The sequence below is a fragment of the Lynx canadensis genome, chromosome B1 (assembly GCF_007474595.2).
Source record: "Lynx canadensis isolate LIC74 chromosome B1, mLynCan4.pri.v2, whole genome shotgun sequence".
Lineage (NCBI taxonomy): Eukaryota > Metazoa > Chordata > Mammalia > Carnivora > Felidae > Lynx > Lynx canadensis.
The window spans coordinates 53,804,193-53,825,588 of record NC_044306.2 but is presented as its reverse complement, the minus strand read 5'-3'; the positions used below and the strand labels follow the sequence as shown (position 1 = coordinate 53,825,588).

Genomic DNA, 21,396 nt, shown 5'->3' with positions numbered 1-21,396 from the left:
CAACTAAGAAACAGAGATTCCAAAGGGGACAGTGAACAAATTAAGGAGGGAGAGAGAAAGTGGGAGAAGGGCATAGGTGAGGAAAGCATGCCCCAGACAATTTACTTCAAGGGCTATGCATGAAAATACATGGAATGTGAAACATGGCATCCACAATCAGCAACAAGCTTTTGAAAAGATTACCCCAAGACACATCCTAGTTAATGGGAGTGGGAGGAAAAGCAGGGTAGAGGCCTGGTATCTGGGTTCTGGGCATCTCTCTGTTGGAAGCTTAACTCATAGAGGGGTTGATCTTCAAGTTCTCGGGGAAGTTTTCAGACAATTCTTAAACATATCTCATGAAGAACTTTCCCTTGAGAGATCTAAGTCACAGTTTCTTCTATTTTTGAGTAAATTATACCTTTATAAAACTTTCTTCTATCATATCCATGACAGTAATGTCATATGTACTATGTGTACCTCACAAAGATCTGTTGCCACTGGAACAGGCTTGAGGAATGAACTACATGGGAAGTATTTTGAGATCAATTTTATTAAATAGTGAAATATAGGATACAACAGTGGTTACGAGTAAAAGCAAAACATAAATATCATCACAGAAGTAGAAAAGGAGGAGTGCCTGCATGGTTCAGTTAACTAAGCATCTGGCTTTGGCTCAGTTCCAGATCTCACAGTTTGTGAGTTTGAGCCCCACACTCGGCTCTGTGCTGACAGCTCAGAGCCTGGAGCCTACTTCAGATTCTGTGTGTCTCTCTCTGCCCTCCCCCACTCATTCTCTCTCTCTCAACTCTCTCTCTCAAAAATAAATAAATATTATTTTTTTTTAATTTAAAAAAAAGAAAAGAAAACAAATATGGCCTGTGTATCAGACATAGAAAATAAATATGAAGCAAATCTGAATGTAAATACAATTAGTGTAGGGGCATGTGTGTGTGTGTGTGTGTGTGTGTGTGTGTGCAGGCACACATATAAAGTTTGAAAAATAACATCTAAAACAGAAGAAGTTAACACATTAATGAGACAGAGAATATGCTTTGGCCTCCAGTCCATGTGCATTCCTAGTTTTGCAAATAGCCAGGGGCATAAAAATGTATTTCTCCCCCCTCAGAATTCGCAGTGTTTTTGTCCCACTTTCTCCTGCTGTTCCATATGCTACCAAGCAATGAAGAGAAAAATATTAGCTTTGGGCAAGTGAACTCATGAGTACACCTATAAATATAAGTACACTTTGGAGTACACATTCTTAACAATGACAATATTCTTCTCAAGGGAGCAAAAATTGGTTCTTGAAAAATGAAAAAAATATTGCTCCTTTTACATGTAAGTCAGAGATATGCACAGAGTATATAAACAGATACATGGGATATCTGAATTGCTAAAATTTCATAGAGAGGGCAATTAGGGAAAACAATGTCTAAAAATGTTCATTAGGGAGGCATAACAGGAAAAAAATGGTGGAGGAACATTATCTTCCAGCAAACTAAAGAAACAATGAAGCTGAGCTTATTCGTTTCTTTTTGGATCTGCTGTCAAATTTTGATTAATCATATTTAATTTTATAGCACATGGGTGAGGAATGGCAATTATCTTTACAGCAAGTTAAAATATGATAGTAAAATATACTTAGAATTTTTAACCATTTTAGTGACTATTTCTTAGTATGTGTACTTAACATGCATATAATACAGGGCATATTAAAAATTAAATGTTCATCAAAAGACTGAGTGAGCAGAAACTACAGGGAGACCTGATATGGATAAACAATGGTTTTAGAAAAAGAGAAAATCAGTGCAAGAACAACCTAAATCAAACAAAATGACTTCCACCAAAGAAGGGGGTTAAATTTCATCCCATTAGCTCAGAGAGGGATCAGCTGTTCTCTTACTACCTCTGGGGGAGACTCATGCACCAGGCCAGAGACTTCCTGGAAGTCTGTAAGTGAAACATCACTGCCTAATCATTGTCTAAGGGATGGAGGCAAGTCCAAGTCAGAGAGAGGGAGATGAGAGTTCATGCTGTTCTGCCATCTTGGCTCCCTCCAAGAGGGAGATAAGAGTTCAGATAGGGAAAAGCAGAGAGGAATTCTTCGGTAATTCTAAAAATCTGTAGGAAGAAGAGTCCCAGTAGGGCTGGAAGACTTAATGGAGACGAAAGTACTCCCAAATTTCCCCTAAGAGGAAAAATAAGACTTCGATATCATCTACAGATAAATTAAATGGGTATCACAGATGAAGGTTGCCCAGGACTCATCTGTGAATATATACAGTTTATCTACTCAATGTTGATATATGTTATAGCTCATTTGTGTTAATTAAACCTCTTCATATAACTTTATGAAAGGATTATTCATCTTATGCTGTAGCTAGTCTCTATAGGGTGTTGGCAACATTCCAAGAAACTACTAAGGAGAATTTTTAAAAGATGGTGCATATCATAGTAATACATATGTGCTCATAATAAATGTATGTATCTTCATGCTCTCTCATAGAACAAATAGTTTGTTATTGAGCCTTCTTGATGAGATTAAGAACACAATTATTTTCCTTATATTTTTAAAACCACATCCTGAAGTACTAAAACTCATTTCACACACACACACACACACACACACACACGCGCATCGTTGTTAAGTAGGGTTAGTTAAGTAGGAACTTTCCAACCAACTCTCTGAACATGAACTGCTTAACTATTTGCCTGCATCTGTTACTATTTGACAGGGTACTTGTGGCCCAGCCTCAGGTCCCTGTCATCTGGCTCTTTTGAGTCCATGTGAAGCATAGTTGTCTTGTTTGTAGATGGGCTGCTAGTTTCATCACAGCAATGGAAACGTGTCGTCTAACTGGTCTAGAGAGTGTCAGTGCTAACTTCAACTCATTCATCTGTCAGAGATTCAAAATCACAGCTGAAGAGGTGTTTGCAATTTAAATTGATTGCCAAGTACTTAACATTAATTGACATGCTAAATTCATGACTAAGTAACAAATTATGACTAGTGCCAATCATCTTAGAGAACACAATTCCCTATCTTGCTGCCCATTTTATCTTTATAGAAGTTGAAATGACATTTTGGAGTGCATTCTTTTAGAAAAATCAAATTCTCTTAGAAAAAGGTTGCATGATAATAAATACCTTGAAGATGAATACCATTGCTATGAATTGTTCATGAGAATCAGATCAGTTTTATGCCATGTTAGGTGGCCAACAAGTGCTTAATTGATCTGGTAGCAGTGAATTCTATACAACATCTTCCTCTAGAGAGGACCACATGCAGATAATAGTAACTTTCCATTATAAATTAGCTTTAGTAGGCAGGGAAGAGAGTGAAGTGACACTACATGTACCCTATAATCTTCCTCATTTTGTCTTAATCCAAATATTTCAAATGCATCAACAAAACACAATTAAGTTTTCAGCCTGCTTAGCCAGAACAACAGGAAATTCTACAAAAATATGTGGTCCAATAAAGTAGAGAAATTGCAGAACTATGTGCTTGACAATTCCCTTCTCCACTTAAAGCTTTCTTTCTGTTATGAGTTTTTCTTTGGCACTTTTCTCCTGGAGCACTGGAAATATGCTTTTAAAGATCATGTTTGGGGGCGCCTGGGTGGCTCAGTCGGTTAAGAGTCCGACTTCGGCTCAGGTCACGATCTCACGGTCCGTGAGTTCGAGCCCCGCGTCGGGCTCTGGGCTGATGGCTCAGAGCCTGGAGCCTGCTTCCGATTCTGTGTCTCCCTCTCTCTCTGCCCCTCCCCCGTTCATGCTCTGTCTCTCTCTGTCTCAAAAATAAATAAAAAACATTAAAAAAAAAAAGATGTTTGTTTTAATAACATCACAGTACAATTAAGCAATTGCATTCTTTGTGATATTCTTGATAAGAAACTTTACCTGTGCGAATAGGATAGACAGTCTCTTTTTGAGATACATGAACATAAGGACGGTCTTGTGGATGACTACACCAGGCAGAGATTTATTTGTATTTCTGATGGGATTGCCAGGATGTGTAACCTTCATGCATACTTATCTTTCTGCGACCTTTCCCATAAATATACCCTATTTCTGATTCATGCTTATGATGATATTCAGAACACATTCATACTGCCACTCACTGGTTACTCATGCTTGAAATTAAAAATCTTTCAGACCAATGCCATTGCTATATTTGGTTAGGCTTTACCCATTACTCAAAGTGAGAAAAATAAGATGGTGAGGATAAGATGTTAACAGACATAAGCTTAATGTTAAATGGATAGCAGGATGTGTTCAGGCTTTCCTAAAAGGAAATGGAATAGGGTCCATCTGGTCATATGTTACATTAACATTATTAAATCTAGAAATATGAATTATACAGGAATAGTCATTGAACACTACATGAGGCTCATAAAGTGAAACTTTACAAGAACTTAAGCCATTGACAATAGATACTAAGGACCAATGACTCATTTTTGGAAAAGTTTATAAAAAGATAGAAAAAAAAATGGACTTTCCTTCAAATTACACACATTTCCTTTCAATTGTCATAAAAAAGTTATGGTTAAACTTAGTTGATACTGGAAACAATCACATCTTAATAGTTTAGACTTTTAAGCATTATTCTTTGATTGTCATAAGCACTATAAAATAAGAGTTCTAATTTCTTATCATAGAGAAGTCTACATACAAAATTTTAATGTTTTAATGAACTTATCTATATCAATACAGCTGAAAAAGCAAATACTTTTTGAGGAAAGATAAAATTACAAGGAAATTTTTTAATAAAAAAGCCATGTTCATTTGAGCAATGTTAGCAAACAGTAATTTGATTGCACAATTAGTTACTTAGCTCATATTTAAGAGACTGTAGCACCAATTTAAAATAGTGACCAGGGGGTACCTGGGTGGCTCAGTCGGTTGAGTGTCCGACTTTGGCTCAGGTCATGATCTCATGGTTTGTAACTTCAAGCCCCACATCAGGCTCACTGCTGTGAGCAAAGAGCCCTCTTCAGAGCCTCTGTCCCACTCTCTGTGTCCCTCTCCCACTTGTACTCTCTCAAAAAATAAAATAAAACACTAAAAAAATTAAAACAGTGACCAGGACTCAGAAATGCAAAATTAGACCATATTGGGAAGCAATACAAGTAATTAACAGTTATACACTCTTACAAGGATACAGTAGTGAAGTTTTCTTTTTGGAAAAAAGACTCTTTGTTGGCCAGAATACATGTATACAGATATGCAATAATATATAATTAAGAGTTACTTTGTGCTAAGAATTATTCTAGTTGTTAATGACATAATAATGAATATTGTAGAGTGGATTGCTGCTCTGTGGAGCCCATAATCAAAAAATTCTAGGGGCACCTGGGTGGCCCAGTCAGTTAAGCATCCAACTTCGGTTCAGGTCATGATCTCACGGTTCATGGGTTCAAGCCCCATGTCAGGCTCTGTGCTGACAGCTCAGAGCCTGGAACCTGCATCGGATTCTGTGTCTCCTTTTCTCTTTGCCCCTCCCCCACTGATGCTCTATGTCTCTCTCCTTCAAAAATAAATAAACATTAATTTAAAAAAAAATTCTAAGTAAATGTCTATGGATTTAAATGAAATATTAACAAGATAAAGAGTACTTAAAACTAAATTGAATAAGGGGCGCCTCAGTCGGTTAAACATCAGACTTTGGCTCCGGTCATGATCTCAGTGATCATGGGTTCCAGCCCCATGTTGGGCTCTGTGCTGACTGACAGCTTAGAGCCTGGAGCCTGCTTCGAATTCTGTGTCTCTCTTTCTTTCTGCACCTAGTGCACTCACACTCTGTATCTCTCTGTCTCTCAAAAATGAATAAACGTTAAAAAATTTAAAAAAACTAAATGGAATAAAATAATAGGATGTCAATGAAGTCTATTTGTCAAATCAGTACATAGAGTTAAATGCTATCCTAAAAGCCAAATAAAGTGCTGTAAGAAAAACATCATCATTGTAGTGTGTGAATGAATTGCCTTATGTAAGTCATTGAGTTACTTGCTATGAAGAAATATAAAGTGGATTATTATGAAATTACAGCTTATTTGGTGACAATTCTTAAATATAAGGAATGTGCAGCACAGAAATATAAAGAGATAGAAACTCTGATGGAGAGAATGAGGTACAGAATATTCAGTGTAATAGATTTTACAGAAAGAACAAAGGGAGTGATAAAAACTGACTATTATTATCTTTAAAAGATTAACATTAATCATAGTAATGATCAGAAAGCAGCAAAAATTCCTAGCAGACAAAAGTAAATCCATATGTAAGCTAATTCAGAAAAAGGGAGCTAAAACAAAATTATTACTAAAAGTAAGGAAAGTGAAGACATTAAAAAGATACTTCAGAGGAAATGATATTGTATTATAAATAAGTTTATGTCAATAATTTGAAATTTTTAAGGAAATGGAGAAATTTCTTAAAAACAACTTTTGCAAAATGTAGAAAAAGTGAATAGTCCTCTATCTGTTCAAGAGTAGAATCTGTAAATGTAATCTTTCCCCCAAGTAAAATGACTAACATGGATGGCATTACTAGTAAATTTTACCAAATACTTATGGAAGAAATGACAGTGTTACGCAAACTATTTTACAGAGTAGGGGAAGAATATTTCCTAATTTTTTGAAACTAGCATAAAACTGATACCACACACTGCTCTTGACAATATAAGAAAAGATAATTACAGTTCAATATCCAAAATGAACACAGCAGCAAAAATCCTAAGCCAAATATCATAAATTAAACCAGCAATATATAAAAAGACTAATCAATTATGGTCATAGGGGAGTTATCCCAGAGTTGCAAAGATGATTTTCTACTTGAAAATCAATATATATTTGATTGATTTTAATATAAGCCATATTACTAACAGAATGAAGGAGAAAAGTCAATCATTTCAATGAATGCTGATAGCACTGAATGCAATTGAATGCCTACTCATGATTAAAAAAAAAAAAAAAACTCAGTGTATAAGTAATGGAAGGAAAACTCTTCAGTCTGATAAAGAACGTTTAGGAGAAATCTGCAGTTAATACCATTTTTAATTGCAAAATATTGCATGATTTCTCACTGATATCAGAGAAAAGACAAAGGTGGTCATTCTCCATCCATTTTATTTATCATTGTACAGGACTTGTGAACCAGTGCAATAACGTAGGAGGGAAAGGGAGGGAAAGAGGAGGAGAAGGAGAGAGGGAAGAAGAGGAAGAGAGATTTAAAGCGTAAAGAACAGAAAGAAAGGTGTACAAATGTCTTAACCATTTGCATGAGCATATTCATAGACAATACAAAGAAAGTGGCAAAGTAGTACCAAAACTACCCAAGTTATCAAATTCTTAGGATATTTGTCAATATTCTAAGATATAATTGTCTGTATATTTATAGAAACAACTGGAAAATACAGTCTAAATTATAACATTTGCACACACATACATACACACATTTCCAAGCTCTGTCTGCTTAGAGGGCCTAGAAATAATGATACTTCTGTAGCAATGACCGTACCTAGTAACCAGATCTGGGTTTCTAATACCATTCTCCAATAAGAATAGCCAGGGATGCATGGAGAAATTGTTGATTCTAGGGTTGTAGCAGGGAAGATACAAGATGAGTCTGGAACATCTTGTAGTAGCAGGATGCAAGAAAGTGCACATAAAAAACAAAATGATGGAAATATGTGAAAAGGATACAGGAGTCAACTGAATGACCAAAACTGGAATGACTTGAACAAAAACGTAGATAATGTACTTTTGAATTATAACCCAAAGTATAAAACAAATATCCATGAATTCATACTAGTATAAATAAATCATTGGACAAATAAATAAATGGGGAAGAATAGATAAATGTCTTATATAGAAGAATGCCAGATAATATGATTCCCTCAAGGGGATGGAGAGTAATTCTTCCTTATCCTTAAGTATGGTCCTTGTGCTGCTTTCCAAAGAATATTGTATGGAGAAGGTGAAAAAAGGAGTTAACTTTACAGTGGCGAAGTCTGACAAGTCACTGCTAGTGAGAATACATAGTATACAAAGTGACAGCACACACCCTTGATATCAAGTGAGGAGAATGGCACTTTACCTCTGTGGTTTTCCTTCCAAACCTCATGGCTCCAGCCTAGTCATAAGAAAAATGTCAGCTGAGAGACATTCTACAAAGTACCTGACCAGCACTCAAAACTGTTAAGACCATAAAATATACGGAAAGTATAAGGAGAGGAGACAGGACACCTAAACTTAACATAGTATCCTGGATAGGTCTAGGGACAGAAAAAAGACATTAGAAGTAATAAGGAAAAACTAAAAAATGTACAGACTTCAGTTAATGATAATTTATCAAATGCTTGTCCGTTAGTTGTGCCAAATGTATCATACTAATGCCAGATGTTAATAGTAGAGGACACTGGGAAGGAGGTATGGGGGAACTTCATACTATGTAACTTTTTTATAGATATGAAACTACTCTAGAATAAAAAATTATTTGAAGAATTTTAATGTAAAATTTATTACCATACATCAATACTTCAGAATAAACAAAATATATGACAAGCTCTAAAAAATGTAGCTAAGAATAACTGAAGAAGACAAATAAACTGATACCCTAGTTCCCGGATTAGAAGACTTACTGTTTTGGGGGTTGTTCTGTTTTAATGATTTCTGTGTTCTACAGAAAGAGGGAACTAATTCTGGTAAAGGATATCAAACTCAAGCAAGCATCACATTTATTCTGCAAATATTAGAAATATCCCTTTTAAGACCAGGTATAAAATAAGTTTCACTCAACACTATTTTTGCTAAGACAGCAAGACAAGTAAAAGATGTCAAGCATATAAAGATGAAAAGGAACAAATCAACATATTATTCTTAGATAAAATGATTGCATGAAGGAACTGTAACATTTTAGGGCTAAAATGAAAGCATATTAAACCAATGTAAACAACAATCATATTCTTATGTACCAGCAATAAAGAATTAGAAAACACAGCTAAAGTGTTGCAAAGTAAAATAAAAATAAGGAGTAATTATTAAAATTATAAGATATGTAAAAAATTTATGAGAAGTTCTATCTTTGTTAAATAATATTAGATAATATTTAAGTAAAAGAGAGATACATTATATTCATAGATGGAAAGATTCAGTATTTTAAGATGACAACTTTCTCAACATTCATTCATAGATTCCAGTTTAATTTGTGGAACTTGACAAGGTGATTCTAAAATTTACATGAAAAAGCAAACTTCTACGAAGAGTTAAGAATACTTTGAAAAAGAATAAAGTATGTTTGAGAAGTTGTCCTATTAAATATCAAGTCCAATTTAAAGCTATAATAAATAAGACTGTAATATTGATGCAGGCATAGATAAATTCAGCATTGGCACAAAATTACAAATTTTGAAACAGACATTCCAACTAGGGATAGATATGACAGAGGTACAATTGCAAACTATTAGAAGTAATTATTCAATTGTGAAATAAATAAAAATAAATACCTGCTGCACATCGTACACATATAAACAACTACACAAAATTCCAGGTGGACTAAAACCTTAATAGGAAAAGCAAAATGCTTTTAGGAGGAGAAAATATAAGAAAATGTCTTTCTGAACTTGGGTGAGAGAAGGATTTCTTTAGACAAAGAAGGACAAACCAGTGAGTAAAACAATGTTAAATTTTATAAATTAAAATAAAAATAATTTATACATCATAAAACATCATGAACACACTAAACAAAAGCAGAATTGGTATTTAAAATGCACATAACAGAGCATTCATGTTCAGAATAATGTGTGTGTGTGTGTGTGTGTGTGTGTGTGTGTGTGGTGTATGTTGGTGTATACATTATAAAAACAAACGAGCATAAATGTAGAAGACATAAATGTAGAAGAGGCATTTTGCACAAAGGATACCAGAATGGCAAAAATGAATGAATGAATGAATGAATGAATGACATTCCAGTAAAATGCGTACCCACACTATTAATCAAGGCAGTACGTAATAATGGCAATTATGTCCAAAGTAGGTAAATACTATCTGTGAGTGATGTAAAACATGAGAAAATCTCATAAACTTAATTGTAGGTCTTTAAGACAGAATGGCCACATTAGAGAGCAATACAGTAATATTTGAGCCAAGCAAATTCACTTCTGAGTATCTAACCTTGTGCCAAATAATTCCACTCCCGGGTATATACCCTGTGGAATATTTTGCCTATGCCTGTTAGAAGATAATGTGCAACAATTTTCAATGCAGAGTTTTTGTAGTAGTAAAAACATTAAAAACAGTCAAAATATCCAGCAAATGTAGAATGAATAAATGCAATGTAGAATACTCCTTGAAATAAAAATGAATGAAATAGTCTAAGGCTTATCTTAAAAAACATGAATTTGAACAAAAAAATCAAATTCTATGTGGATACTATAGTATGGCCATTTTGTTCACATTTTCATAATGTAGAATGGAATTTTATGTCTTCATATTAAATTCAGAAGCAAAGCCTCTTTTGGAAAGGCAGGGAAGCAGTGTTTGGGGGAAAAGTACATGGTCAGCTTCAATTTCTTTTTAATGTTTAATATCTTAAGATGATAGAAAAATGAGTGTTATTTATATCACCTATGCAAAAATTTGTATAGGTAATAACTTTGTTTGATAAAAAACTTTATTTGATAAAAAAATACACTTAGAAAAAAAGGACATGTAGGATTTTCCATTAAGAATCTGTAAATGGAAAAAAAAAAAAAAGAGTCTGTAAATGGAGGGCCCCCTGGGTGACTAGTCAGTGAAGTGTATGACTCTTGATCTCAGCTCAGGTGTGTCACACGAGGAATGGAGCCTACTTTTAAAAAACTAAACTAAACTAAACTAACCTAAAATAAAAAGAATCTATAAATGGCTACTATAAATTTTTTTATGCCGTACTGGCTTAGACTTCTTTGGAAATTCTAATTGATGATTCAACGTAGCATGTACAAATGTATGATTATATAAAGCCATCATTTCTGTGAAAAATTGAGAAAATGTGCTATTTGGCAATTCGGTGAGACCACAGCAGACCCTCAGATACTCTCACCCAACGCCGCCATATGTCTTTGTATACAAACACCTGAAAAACTTTTATACCAAAATAGCTAACTTTTTTGTTTTTATTTTGTAAAAATAATTTATTCTATCAGCACTAGTGAAAAGTAATGGTTCAATGAGTAAATATTGACTTAAGGCACATAGCCGAGCAGTTTTCTAACTCTCTGAGAACATATGTGTAACAAGATGGAGAGCCATCTGTTTTTCTGAAGATAGGTTAAGCCAATATATTCAGTTTGAGACACTGCTATATATACACACCCAAATTACTACATTCATCTATGATTTTTTTTTTAAAGCCCAACTTACAAATGCTTTCAGCCTGGCATATAAGCCTTATCCAGAACTCATCACAGGTTTGCAAGAGTTTATGTTTTACTTAGGATTCAAATTAATGTGGAGATCTTAAGCCTCCCCTCAGAGAAGCAATGAAAACAATCATGAGCAACTTTTGTCACCCCAAGTTTAGAAGGCAGGACAGACGTACCTCCCTTACCAAGCCATGTTACAAAAGGGGAAAAAGAATGACTCTAATGATGGTAAACCAACTTTATCTTTAATTTAATGTTTTTAAGAACTGTGGTTTCCCATAGTTGTTCAATCATTGCCTGCTTAAGAAAAATGTGAACTTGGACTAATGGAGGCTGAACACACCCTTAGAGAATCTCATAACATATGACATATGACCCAAATGTGAGAGAGGTAAGGGAGTTTCAAATTTCCACAATATCTATAGAAAAAAAGTTGATGACTATATGCCAAGAATAATAAAATTGTACTCAAGTGAGAATAGTTGGAACTACATTAAGTTAATTAGACAAATCTATACTGGGAAAGGAGGAGTTTCATGGGTAAAAATAAATTTGAGCTTATGCTCTTGGAAAAATTCACATAAATATTTGAAAAAAAACAGATTTGGTACAAGAAGAAGATGCAAAATATGTTAAAATTTTAAATTAACTTAATTTTCAAAAAATTGGTAAATATGTAGAATATCTACTAGAGCTATTTTCTCAAGAATCAAATAATTACCTCAAATGGGACTAAGGGTGATTTTTAAATGTGGAGAGATACAATTGTGAGAAACTACACCAGCAGAGGGAGCTTAATATATCTTGTCAGTAAATAGACATTGAAGACAGTTAATGTCTTTGTTAAGCAGAGATATACAGATTGGGAGAATTATTTAGTTTTATTTTAGATATGAGATCTCGGATACAAAGATATTTATTAATGATTGCAGGTCATTTGAAATTCAATCTTCTCAATTTTAATACATCTTCTTAGTTGAATTAGGCTATTTGTATTGTAAAACCAAAAGTAAACTATATCAGTATAAGGAATGTAAATATTTTAAAAATACATAAATGCTTCCATAAAAATAAATTAATTTAAACAACGTCACAGCAAATAAAATAATGGGACCAAGTTTACTTGCAGAGCTATGATGTAGAAAATATGAATAAAATACATCAACTTAATTAAGTGGTAAGAAAATATTTTATGAATCTTAAGATATTAAATATAGTAAGTTTTAATTTTATTCATTCTTATGTATATGGACACCATGTTGCAGCTCTTCCATCTGATGCCATTAAAAATTTTACAAATATTGAATCTGATTACATGAATAGAAATAGTATCACCTGTTTAAAAGTTTAGAAGACTAAAAAGAGAGATATCAAAGAGGACACAGTAAATTTTATAATAATTAATCTCTGAGGTGTTTGATTAATGCTTATTGATGCTACTTGTGACCCAGAAGAGGAAAGGGATAAATGCTAAAAATGATTTCAAAAAATACATTACGATGGGGTGCCTGGGTGGCTCAGTTGGTTGGGCATCCAACTTCGGCTCAGGTCATGATCTCATGGTTTGTGGGCTTGGAGCCTGCTTCAGATTCCGTGTCTCCTTCTCTCGCTACCCCTCTCCTGCTCACGCTTTGTCTCTCTGTTTCTCTCTCAAAAATAAACATTAAATCATTTTTAAAAAATACATTATGATGGAATATGTGGGAATTGAAAGGATTTCTATGTTACAGAAGGGAAATAAAACTGAGTAAGAGTCACTGTGGGAGTGTATGTATAATATTCTGCAAGTTTTTATGTAATATTATTTTATAAAGGAAGTCTAAAATTATTAAAGATGAGAAATTTAGCTGGTGTCGTCACCCTGTAGATTGTGTGCTATAACCATTTATGGCAGGCTGATGAATTATGCTATAAAAAGCAAAGACCTTCAGGAACCTGACAATCTTTCAGGTTTAATGAGAAGGAAATCTGGCCATGTCTTCTTTTTTCCAAGTCTCTTCCTCCATCCCACAAAGACAAGTAAGGCTGTAAGTCTTTCCAACTATTGCTGCTGAAAGTATTTTGTGGAAGCAATCTTGCAGAAGAGAAAGTATAAACATATTTTTAGGCTTTCGAGATTGTACAGTATGTATAGCAGCGATTAAAAAGAAAGGTTGCCAGGGCTAGAAATACAATTTGGAAAGTCTAAGCAGAAAAAAGCCAGTAGAGATTCCTTCATCTTTAAATATGATTTGGACTAAGAATGTACTGTAGAGGAAAAAAAATTTCCCCCCAAAATGTGTCTCTTCGGCACATGGATTATTTTAGGTTGATTATTTTTAAGAAACAGAAGACTCAACGGAGAGCCTGGGTGATTCAGTCAGTTAAGCACCCAGATCTTGGTCTCAGCTCAGGTCATGGTCTCACACTTCGTGGGATCGACCCCTGCATCAGGCTCTGTGCTGACAGTATGGTGCCTGCTTGGGATTATCTCTCTTCCTCACTCTGCCCCTCTTCCCCACCCCCAAGTAAATTAAAAAAAAAAAAAAAGTTTAAAAAAAACCCAGAGGACTCAAGAAGTTTTTCTTTTTGCCAACTGCCTAAAAGGATTTAGACAGAGGACCTGTTCCAGGAAGGGAGCTAGCACCATAGATAACTATAGTTATAATATGAACTAGGTCTGGTAGACAGGTAGGAGCCCTAGCAAGGCCTATTGGATTAAAGTCCTCTCAATGTCCCATTGTTTCTGAGTGGCCCAGCAGACACTTGTTTACCAAACATTTACTCTTTTTCACCTTCCTGTGAATTGCTGTCCTTCCCTTTGAAGTCCCAGACTCCTACCACCTTCTCCTTAGTTTAGGATGACATATATACCTCATTTTGCCTGACTATCTTTGAAATCCCTTATGTTCATGCGAATTCTTCATATGTATGTTATTATATTTGATTTTCTCCTGTTAATTGTCTCATGTTGACTTAATTCCTAAACCAGTCAAAAGATTCTTGAAGGGTAGAGGAAAATTTTTCTCCCCAGTAGTACAAATGCAGGATATAAATCAGGACAAAATATTCAATGAAAACCCAGAATATGTCAAAGCTTATAACAGGATCATAGTCATTTTAGAGTCAGAATTGCACCAGAACCACACTGTGCTTATGCAAGAAAATTATACTCATTTTCTCTGTGTTTACACACACATATCTTCATGTGAATTTATATACGGTAGTGAAGATAATTCTATATAATGCCCAAATAAGTGAGTTAAGTTCTTCTTCACTGATGCTTTTATTGTAATTATATTATATTGAGTTTGGTAAAACCACAGAGATGCCACTAAATGACTAAATATTGCATACATGAGGGGAAAAAAGATGCCTAAGTAAAGTCTCTTCCTGTTGAGATAGATCCTCTATGTGCACGCACACACACACACACACACCTGTATATCCACCCGTAATAATTCGCATATTAGATTATTTATTCTTAGAAAATTTGCTATCAAGTCATTCTGAGATACGTAAAATGAACATAGTTCTCTACTTACTTAATAATGGTTTTGGAAGCTAATAAATTTTTAAGTATTTTACATCCTATTTTAGCTAACATCAACTTTGAAAATTAATGCAAATTATACTTGCTAAATTTAGGAATGGATTATAATTCTAGGTAATTTAAGAACCACCATACATAGTTTAAATTAGAAAAAAAATTGCCTGCTAGACAATTTTACAGATATGAGTGGCTCATAAGTCTGTCTCTGCATTTTAGTTTTGCTAAAATGCACAACAAAAGCTTCAGGGTAAGGTAGAGATACAACAGGGTAAGGTAGAGATACAACATGATCGTTAGAGAAAGTTATAAAATTCAAATCAGAATAAATTTGGTCTGTAATGATAATTGTTTTGGCTTTAATAACTTCATTATATAAAATGTTCTCAACTACATAGTTCTCAACAGAAGTCTCTGTTCAAAGTGTTTCAATAAATTAAGGCAGATACCACAATTCACAAAACATTTATAATGTTTGAGCAAATACTATATTCATTTGGAAAAGTAACCAAATAAAGACTCAAAATAATATTATAAACACATTTTAAGTACACAGAGTAATTGAATACAAAATTATTTACTTCTATGTTTATGTCTGGTTTATAAAGAGTATTGAAAAGAAATGGTTTCTATGGTAAAATTTTAGTTTTAATTTGAGATTTAATATTTAATTACCAAAATGGGAAAAAACATTCTTGTTTTTATTTACGTTTTCTTTACTATACCATCTCTAAATGAAACGTTATTGCCTGCAGTTGATAACAGTTTAGTTATACCATTAATTTTTTTTTAAATATCATTACACTAATTTTGGCTTTAAATTACATAACACTAGCAGAAAATGTGCCATTAATGTAATTACAAAATACTCCAGTGTGAAACTTGTTACAAAGTAAACATGCCTACCATTGTCGTCTCAGCGATAGAGCCAAAGCTGTTTATGAATATGTTGCATGTGACATTAACAGGAGGGCCTGAAAGAGATTAAAACATAAAGACTATTTAGATACTCATCTAAAATATTTTTAAATAATTCCATGCTTTTCATTATCAGTTTTTTTTTAAAAAAGGAACATATATATTTTATATCTGTGTACACACAGATGGATAAAATCGAAGGCAATCACTCTGTGAAATTATCTGAATTGAAAATCGCAAATTCATAGTCTCCTTTGAACACTGAGGTTGGCCATTATATAAGTCTTCAATTTCATTTGGTCTCAGTTTCCTTGATCTTGATATCCCTAATGGCTTTGTAAATGTCTGATTTGGTAAGTCCAACATTGGAGCTCCTTTAGGCTGTTCCTATTGATTTTTTCCTCCCAGTATGGGCCCTATTTTTCTGTTTCTTTTCATGCTACATATTTTTGTTGTTGTTGTTAAAAATTGGATACATTAAATAATGCAGTGTGGCAACCCTGGAAACCAGACCTCCCACTTGCAAAGCCCAGTTGTTGTTACTGGTGTTTATTATTGTTGTTTGTTGTTTAGTGACTTTCCTGGACTAATAGTCTGTATTTCCCCACAGTGTGCAGCCACTGAGGATTCTGTATCACACAGCGTTAGGCAGCTGCAGTGTTAAAACAGTTTCTTATGATCATTTTCTTTTCTTTCTTTCTTTCTTTCTTTCTTTCTTTCTTTCTTTCTTGTTCTTTGTTTCTTTTGAGAGCGCATGTGCAAGAGAGCATACAGGGGAGGGAACAAGGAGGGAACAAGGGCAGGGGCAGGGGAGGGGCAGAGAGAGAATTCAGCTCTAAGGACCCTGAGATCAGGACCCTAAATCACTACCTCAGCCAAAATCAAGAGTCATCAGCTTAAAGGACTGAGCCACCCAGGTGCCCCTTTTGTGATCACTTTTGTGATCATTTTTAATAAATGCCCTGGGATAGGATTTTCCCACTGAGGGAGTTCCCAGTCAAAGCCAAATAATGATAAGCCATCTGAGTGGTACTTTTCTAGGGAGCAGGCCAGATAAAAATAACATAGCTCTAGGGATGGACTTTGATACCTGCTAGGCTCTGGATTGTAAGCTTCTATGGTTGAGAGGCTGCTGGTTTTCAAGGCTACCAGGAGCTCAGGAGGGGAGCCATATTTACATGCCCTGTTTTTAGAGAAACCTATTAGTTTTACTTGAATACACATTCCTCAGTGTGTTGCAAGCTTTTCAGAGCTCCCGAAGGTTAACTTTGACAGTTTTTTCAGCATTTTTATTGCTTTTTTTTTTTTTGGAGGAGTGAATTTACAGAAAACATCATTCTGCCATTCCAGAAGTCCCCTGTAAGTGTGTTTAGCATTCATCATAAAAACCAATAATTTTTGTTTTTATGAGATCCATTTATTCATTAATTTACTAAATATTTACAAATTGTGTACACCAAATTGCAGAAAACACAACAAGATTATCATCTAGCAGGGCAGAAGGAATAAGATCTCATAAATTGTTTAGTACTTCATGTACTAAACATGTGTTGTGCTGATTCATAGATACCACTTAATCCATATAACACTGCAAATGGGTAATATTACACCACTTATCAAGAAAGGAATTAAAGTTCAGAGAGGATACATAAGGTGCTAATGAATAGCATAGTTAGAATTGGAACCACTAGTCTGATTCTAGGAGTCATTTTTTCCCATCATATCAAGTTGTACCATGACCTTCACATAACATTACATCCCAAGGATTCCATTATCTAGCTACAGACTTTATTATTAGGCTGATAGATATATAAATCAGCAACACTGAAATATTATGTGGTAAGGGTTAAAATAACTCGGAGTTAAATTCTACCTACTAGTCAGATAATGCCACACACAAAAACTAATATATAAGCCTTAGCTAAGATGCCTGCCCTTTGCCCTATACCTCTCTGTCCCCTTCGCTAGAGATAATCACTCCAACTTATATAATAGATTCTTTGGGGATTTACCTAATTTTCTCTAAATAATGAACTTATTTTGCTACTTTTAGATGCTCCCATTTTAAGCATATATTCTGATACCCACAGCAGAGGAGGATTTATTTAACTTTCTTTCAAGCCATTATCACCACCTCCACTAACATAAACCTCTTTTTTTATCCTCCTAGTACACAGATATGGTTACACTGCCATTGTTGTTAGATTAGTATTCACTTTTTACATTGTGACAAGGTAAATATTATTTCCAACCAAGCCATGCAATAAATTACGATTACTTTTCTTTCCCGGTAAACACCTTCTTGAGGTTGATAAACTCTTTATGTATTTCACATAGTTTTTTCCATATGTATCATTAACCTACCCAGAAGTTCTGAAATGTCTGAATTATGTTTCAATGTCAGACTCATCAGATATTTTATTAGCTTTATCTTCCTTTGAATATATTCCAAAATTAGATTTTTTTTTTTTTTTTTTTTTTTTTTTGCTCTGGAGCATAGCAGCCATCTTATGACCTCCCATAATCATTATACTGGGGTTTACTTCCATCTCTCTTCTGTCAGATTGCCTTTCATGGTCCCTGACTTTCCTTTTTACTTGGCTTATTTCTTAATTTTAGTAGAATAAATCCTTTAGGAATTTTTTGAGAAATGATGCATAAGGATGTGAAGCTTTTGAGAATTCACTCCTTCACAATTCTTTTAATGTCCTTTTAATTTATTTATTTACTATTTTTTAATGTTTATTTATCTTTGAGAGAGACAGAGACAGAGCATGAGTGGGGGAGGAGCAGAGAGAGAGAGGGAGACACAGAATCTGAAGCAGGCTTCAGGTTCTGAGCTGTCAGCACAGAGCCCAACTCAGGGCTTGAACCCACGCACCACAAGATCATGACCTGAGCTGAAGTTGGAAGTTCAACTGACTGAGCCACCCAGGCACCCCTAAATGTCCTTTTAACATCTAAATTTGGTAGAAAACTTTAGGTTCAAAAATTTTTTTTTCTGAATTTCAAAGACATTTCTCTTTTATTTTTATTTTCTTGCATTGCTGTTAAAAATTCCAAAGCCATGGGGCGTCTGGGTGGCTCAGTCGGTTGAGCGGCCGACTTCGGCTCAGGTCATGATCTCGCGGTCCGTGAGTTCGAGCCCCACGTCAGGCTCTGTGCTGACAGCTCAGAGCCTGGAGCCTGTTTCAGATTCTGTGTCTCCCTCTCTCTGTGACCCTCCCCCGTTCATGCTCTGTCTCTCTCTGTCTCAAAAATAAATAAACGTTAAAAAAATGAAAAAAAAAATTTCCAAAGCCATTCTGATTCTTGATCCTTTGTAAAGATAAAAAGGAGTCTCTTTGTACCAATATTAAAAATAATTAATAATAATAATAAAACAAAACAATGTTTCATTAGTCAGAATAGTTTAAAATCATTTGTGGTTTCAGTTCACATTTTCTTGATTTCTGGTGCACAATTCTCATCTTTGTTTTTCTACTCAATTTCTGATAGCCATATGTCCTGCTGGAAGAAAGTAGAGGAAAAAAACCCCACAAAATTATTCAAAACTGACGTCTACAATCCATAAGCCAATGGATCCTATGCACATTGGAATCATATGAGGATCTTTAAAAAAGACGGATACCTGAATTTTACCTGGATGCTATGGCATGCAACCAGAGCATTGATATTTTTAAAAGCTCCCCAGATGATTCAGATGTGCAGTGATGCTGGGAACCACTCAGGAATTCCAGACTAGAAAACATCTGTGCCCATTATATCGCAGTGCTAAAAATGAACCGAGATTTTTCTAGAGGTGAAGAAATAGAGAGATGGGTGTCAGGACTTAGAACAAGGCCTTGAAAATGCAAGGCCACTGATATTGATAAGACAGTTGCCTATTTTAAGTTTGGTCACCAATGCTACTAAAACAAGTAGATGCTGTGCAGTTAGAAACAGACCAAAGCCTACTGAGCATCAAGATGTGTAGAACATAAAATTAAACAGGTAGAGAAGGTAAATTGTTTTCAATATGAAGGATGGATGTTTAAGAACAAGAAAACTTGGGGCGCCTGGGTGGCGCAGTCGGTTAAGCGTCCGACTTCAGCCAGGTCACGATCTCGCGGTCTGTGAGTTCGAGCCCCGCATCAGGCTCTGGGCTGATGGCTCAGAGCCTGGATCCTGTTTCCGATTCTGTGTCTCCCTCTCTCTCTGCCCCTCCCCCGTTCATGCTCTGTCTCTCTCTGTCCCAAAAATAAATAAACGTTGAAAAAAAAAAAAATTAAAAAAAAAAAAAAAAAAGAACAAGAAAACTTTGGGGCCTTGAGTGGCTTAGTTGGTTGAGCGAGCAATTCTTGATTTTAGCTCAAGTCATGATCTCAGAGTCGTAAGATTGAGCCCCCGAGTCTGCTTAAGATATTCTTTCCCCCCACCCTCTCTCTCTCTCTGCTCCTCTCTCCTGTTTGTACACTCTGTCTATAAAATTAAAACCAAAAATTAAACACAAGCGGAAAACCCTATGAAAATCCTGAATCCTGGAGGTGCTATAATTATTTGACTATTAGTGAGAAGTTCTTTTTAATATTTCTTTGTCATTTTTAATATTTACAAATTTGTAAGATGGTAAGGGTGTCTTATATGTCGCTATGTGAGAGAGGAGAAAACACGAATCTTTTACTTCATGAATATTTTATCCCATCTCAAGAGAAGCGTGAAGTCACAATTAACTGATAGATTTTTTTTTTTTTTGACTTATGTAAGTCTAAGGTATTGAACTCTAAACTATGTACACAGAGTATCTGGAATATTGAAAAAAACAATCTTTCATATTTTCTAGGTTATTCTGTGTTTTCTAAAGAATGCTGAAACTCTATTATTTTCTTTTGCTGTTAACAGTACTATGAATCTGGGGAATATCGTTTAGCCTGGAATAAATTCTCTTGGGCTCGGTTGACTCACAGCCTTTGGAAGATGGAAAACACAGGGCATTGGTGTTGGGTTAATTCATCTTTCAATAAAATGCTGATGGAAGTACATCCATGTTGGGGGAACAGCTGTCACTGCAAGGCTGCCTGCTCCATCTGACTGTGAACTCTTTGGCTGAAATTGTAATAAATAAAACATCGAGCGGTGGGGAGCGGGGCAGTGGTGGTGATTCTTCTTATTTTAATCTAGCATGAGGCAGGGTCTTTGTTTTTTTGACTTTTATTTAATTTCTCTTTGGGCATTGAATAAAAAGTGAGGCATCCTTTATTATATTTTTTAATTTCATCCTATAAATTTAACTATTATCTGTATAATTTTAGATAGTAGCGGTGAAAAATAGAACAAAGGTGAACATTCAGCATGGGCTTCTGCGGCCTGAAGTTAGTGATATCCGTTCAGTTGCATTTCTGTGTCGCTTAGGCTTTATGGCAGGCCCTGGTGATTCCAGGAAGGTTCTGAAAGCCTCAGTATTAAGTACTGTGCTAGAGGCGGATTCCTCTGACGTTTTTGTTTTCTCCCTAAAATGTGGCACTCGCATCCCGAGTTTACCAGAGGCTCGCATAGTAACGTCCATGAGTGAAATAAGGAAAAT

At 34.9% G+C, this 21,396-nt stretch overlaps 1 protein-coding gene across 2 annotated transcripts in view; it reads right to left on the bottom strand.

The window, feature by feature from the left end:
* GLRA3 (glycine receptor alpha 3) overlaps nt 1-21,396 on the bottom strand; it is a 195,843-nt gene that overhangs the window by 111,073 nt on the left and 63,374 nt on the right. For both annotated transcript variants that reach the window (XM_030311883.1, XM_030311884.1), the window contains exon 3: nt 15,822-15,889. In XM_030311883.1, the coding sequence (XP_030167743.1) occupies nt 15,822-15,889 (68 nt within the window). The remainder of the gene's footprint in view (nt 1-15,821; nt 15,890-21,396) is intronic.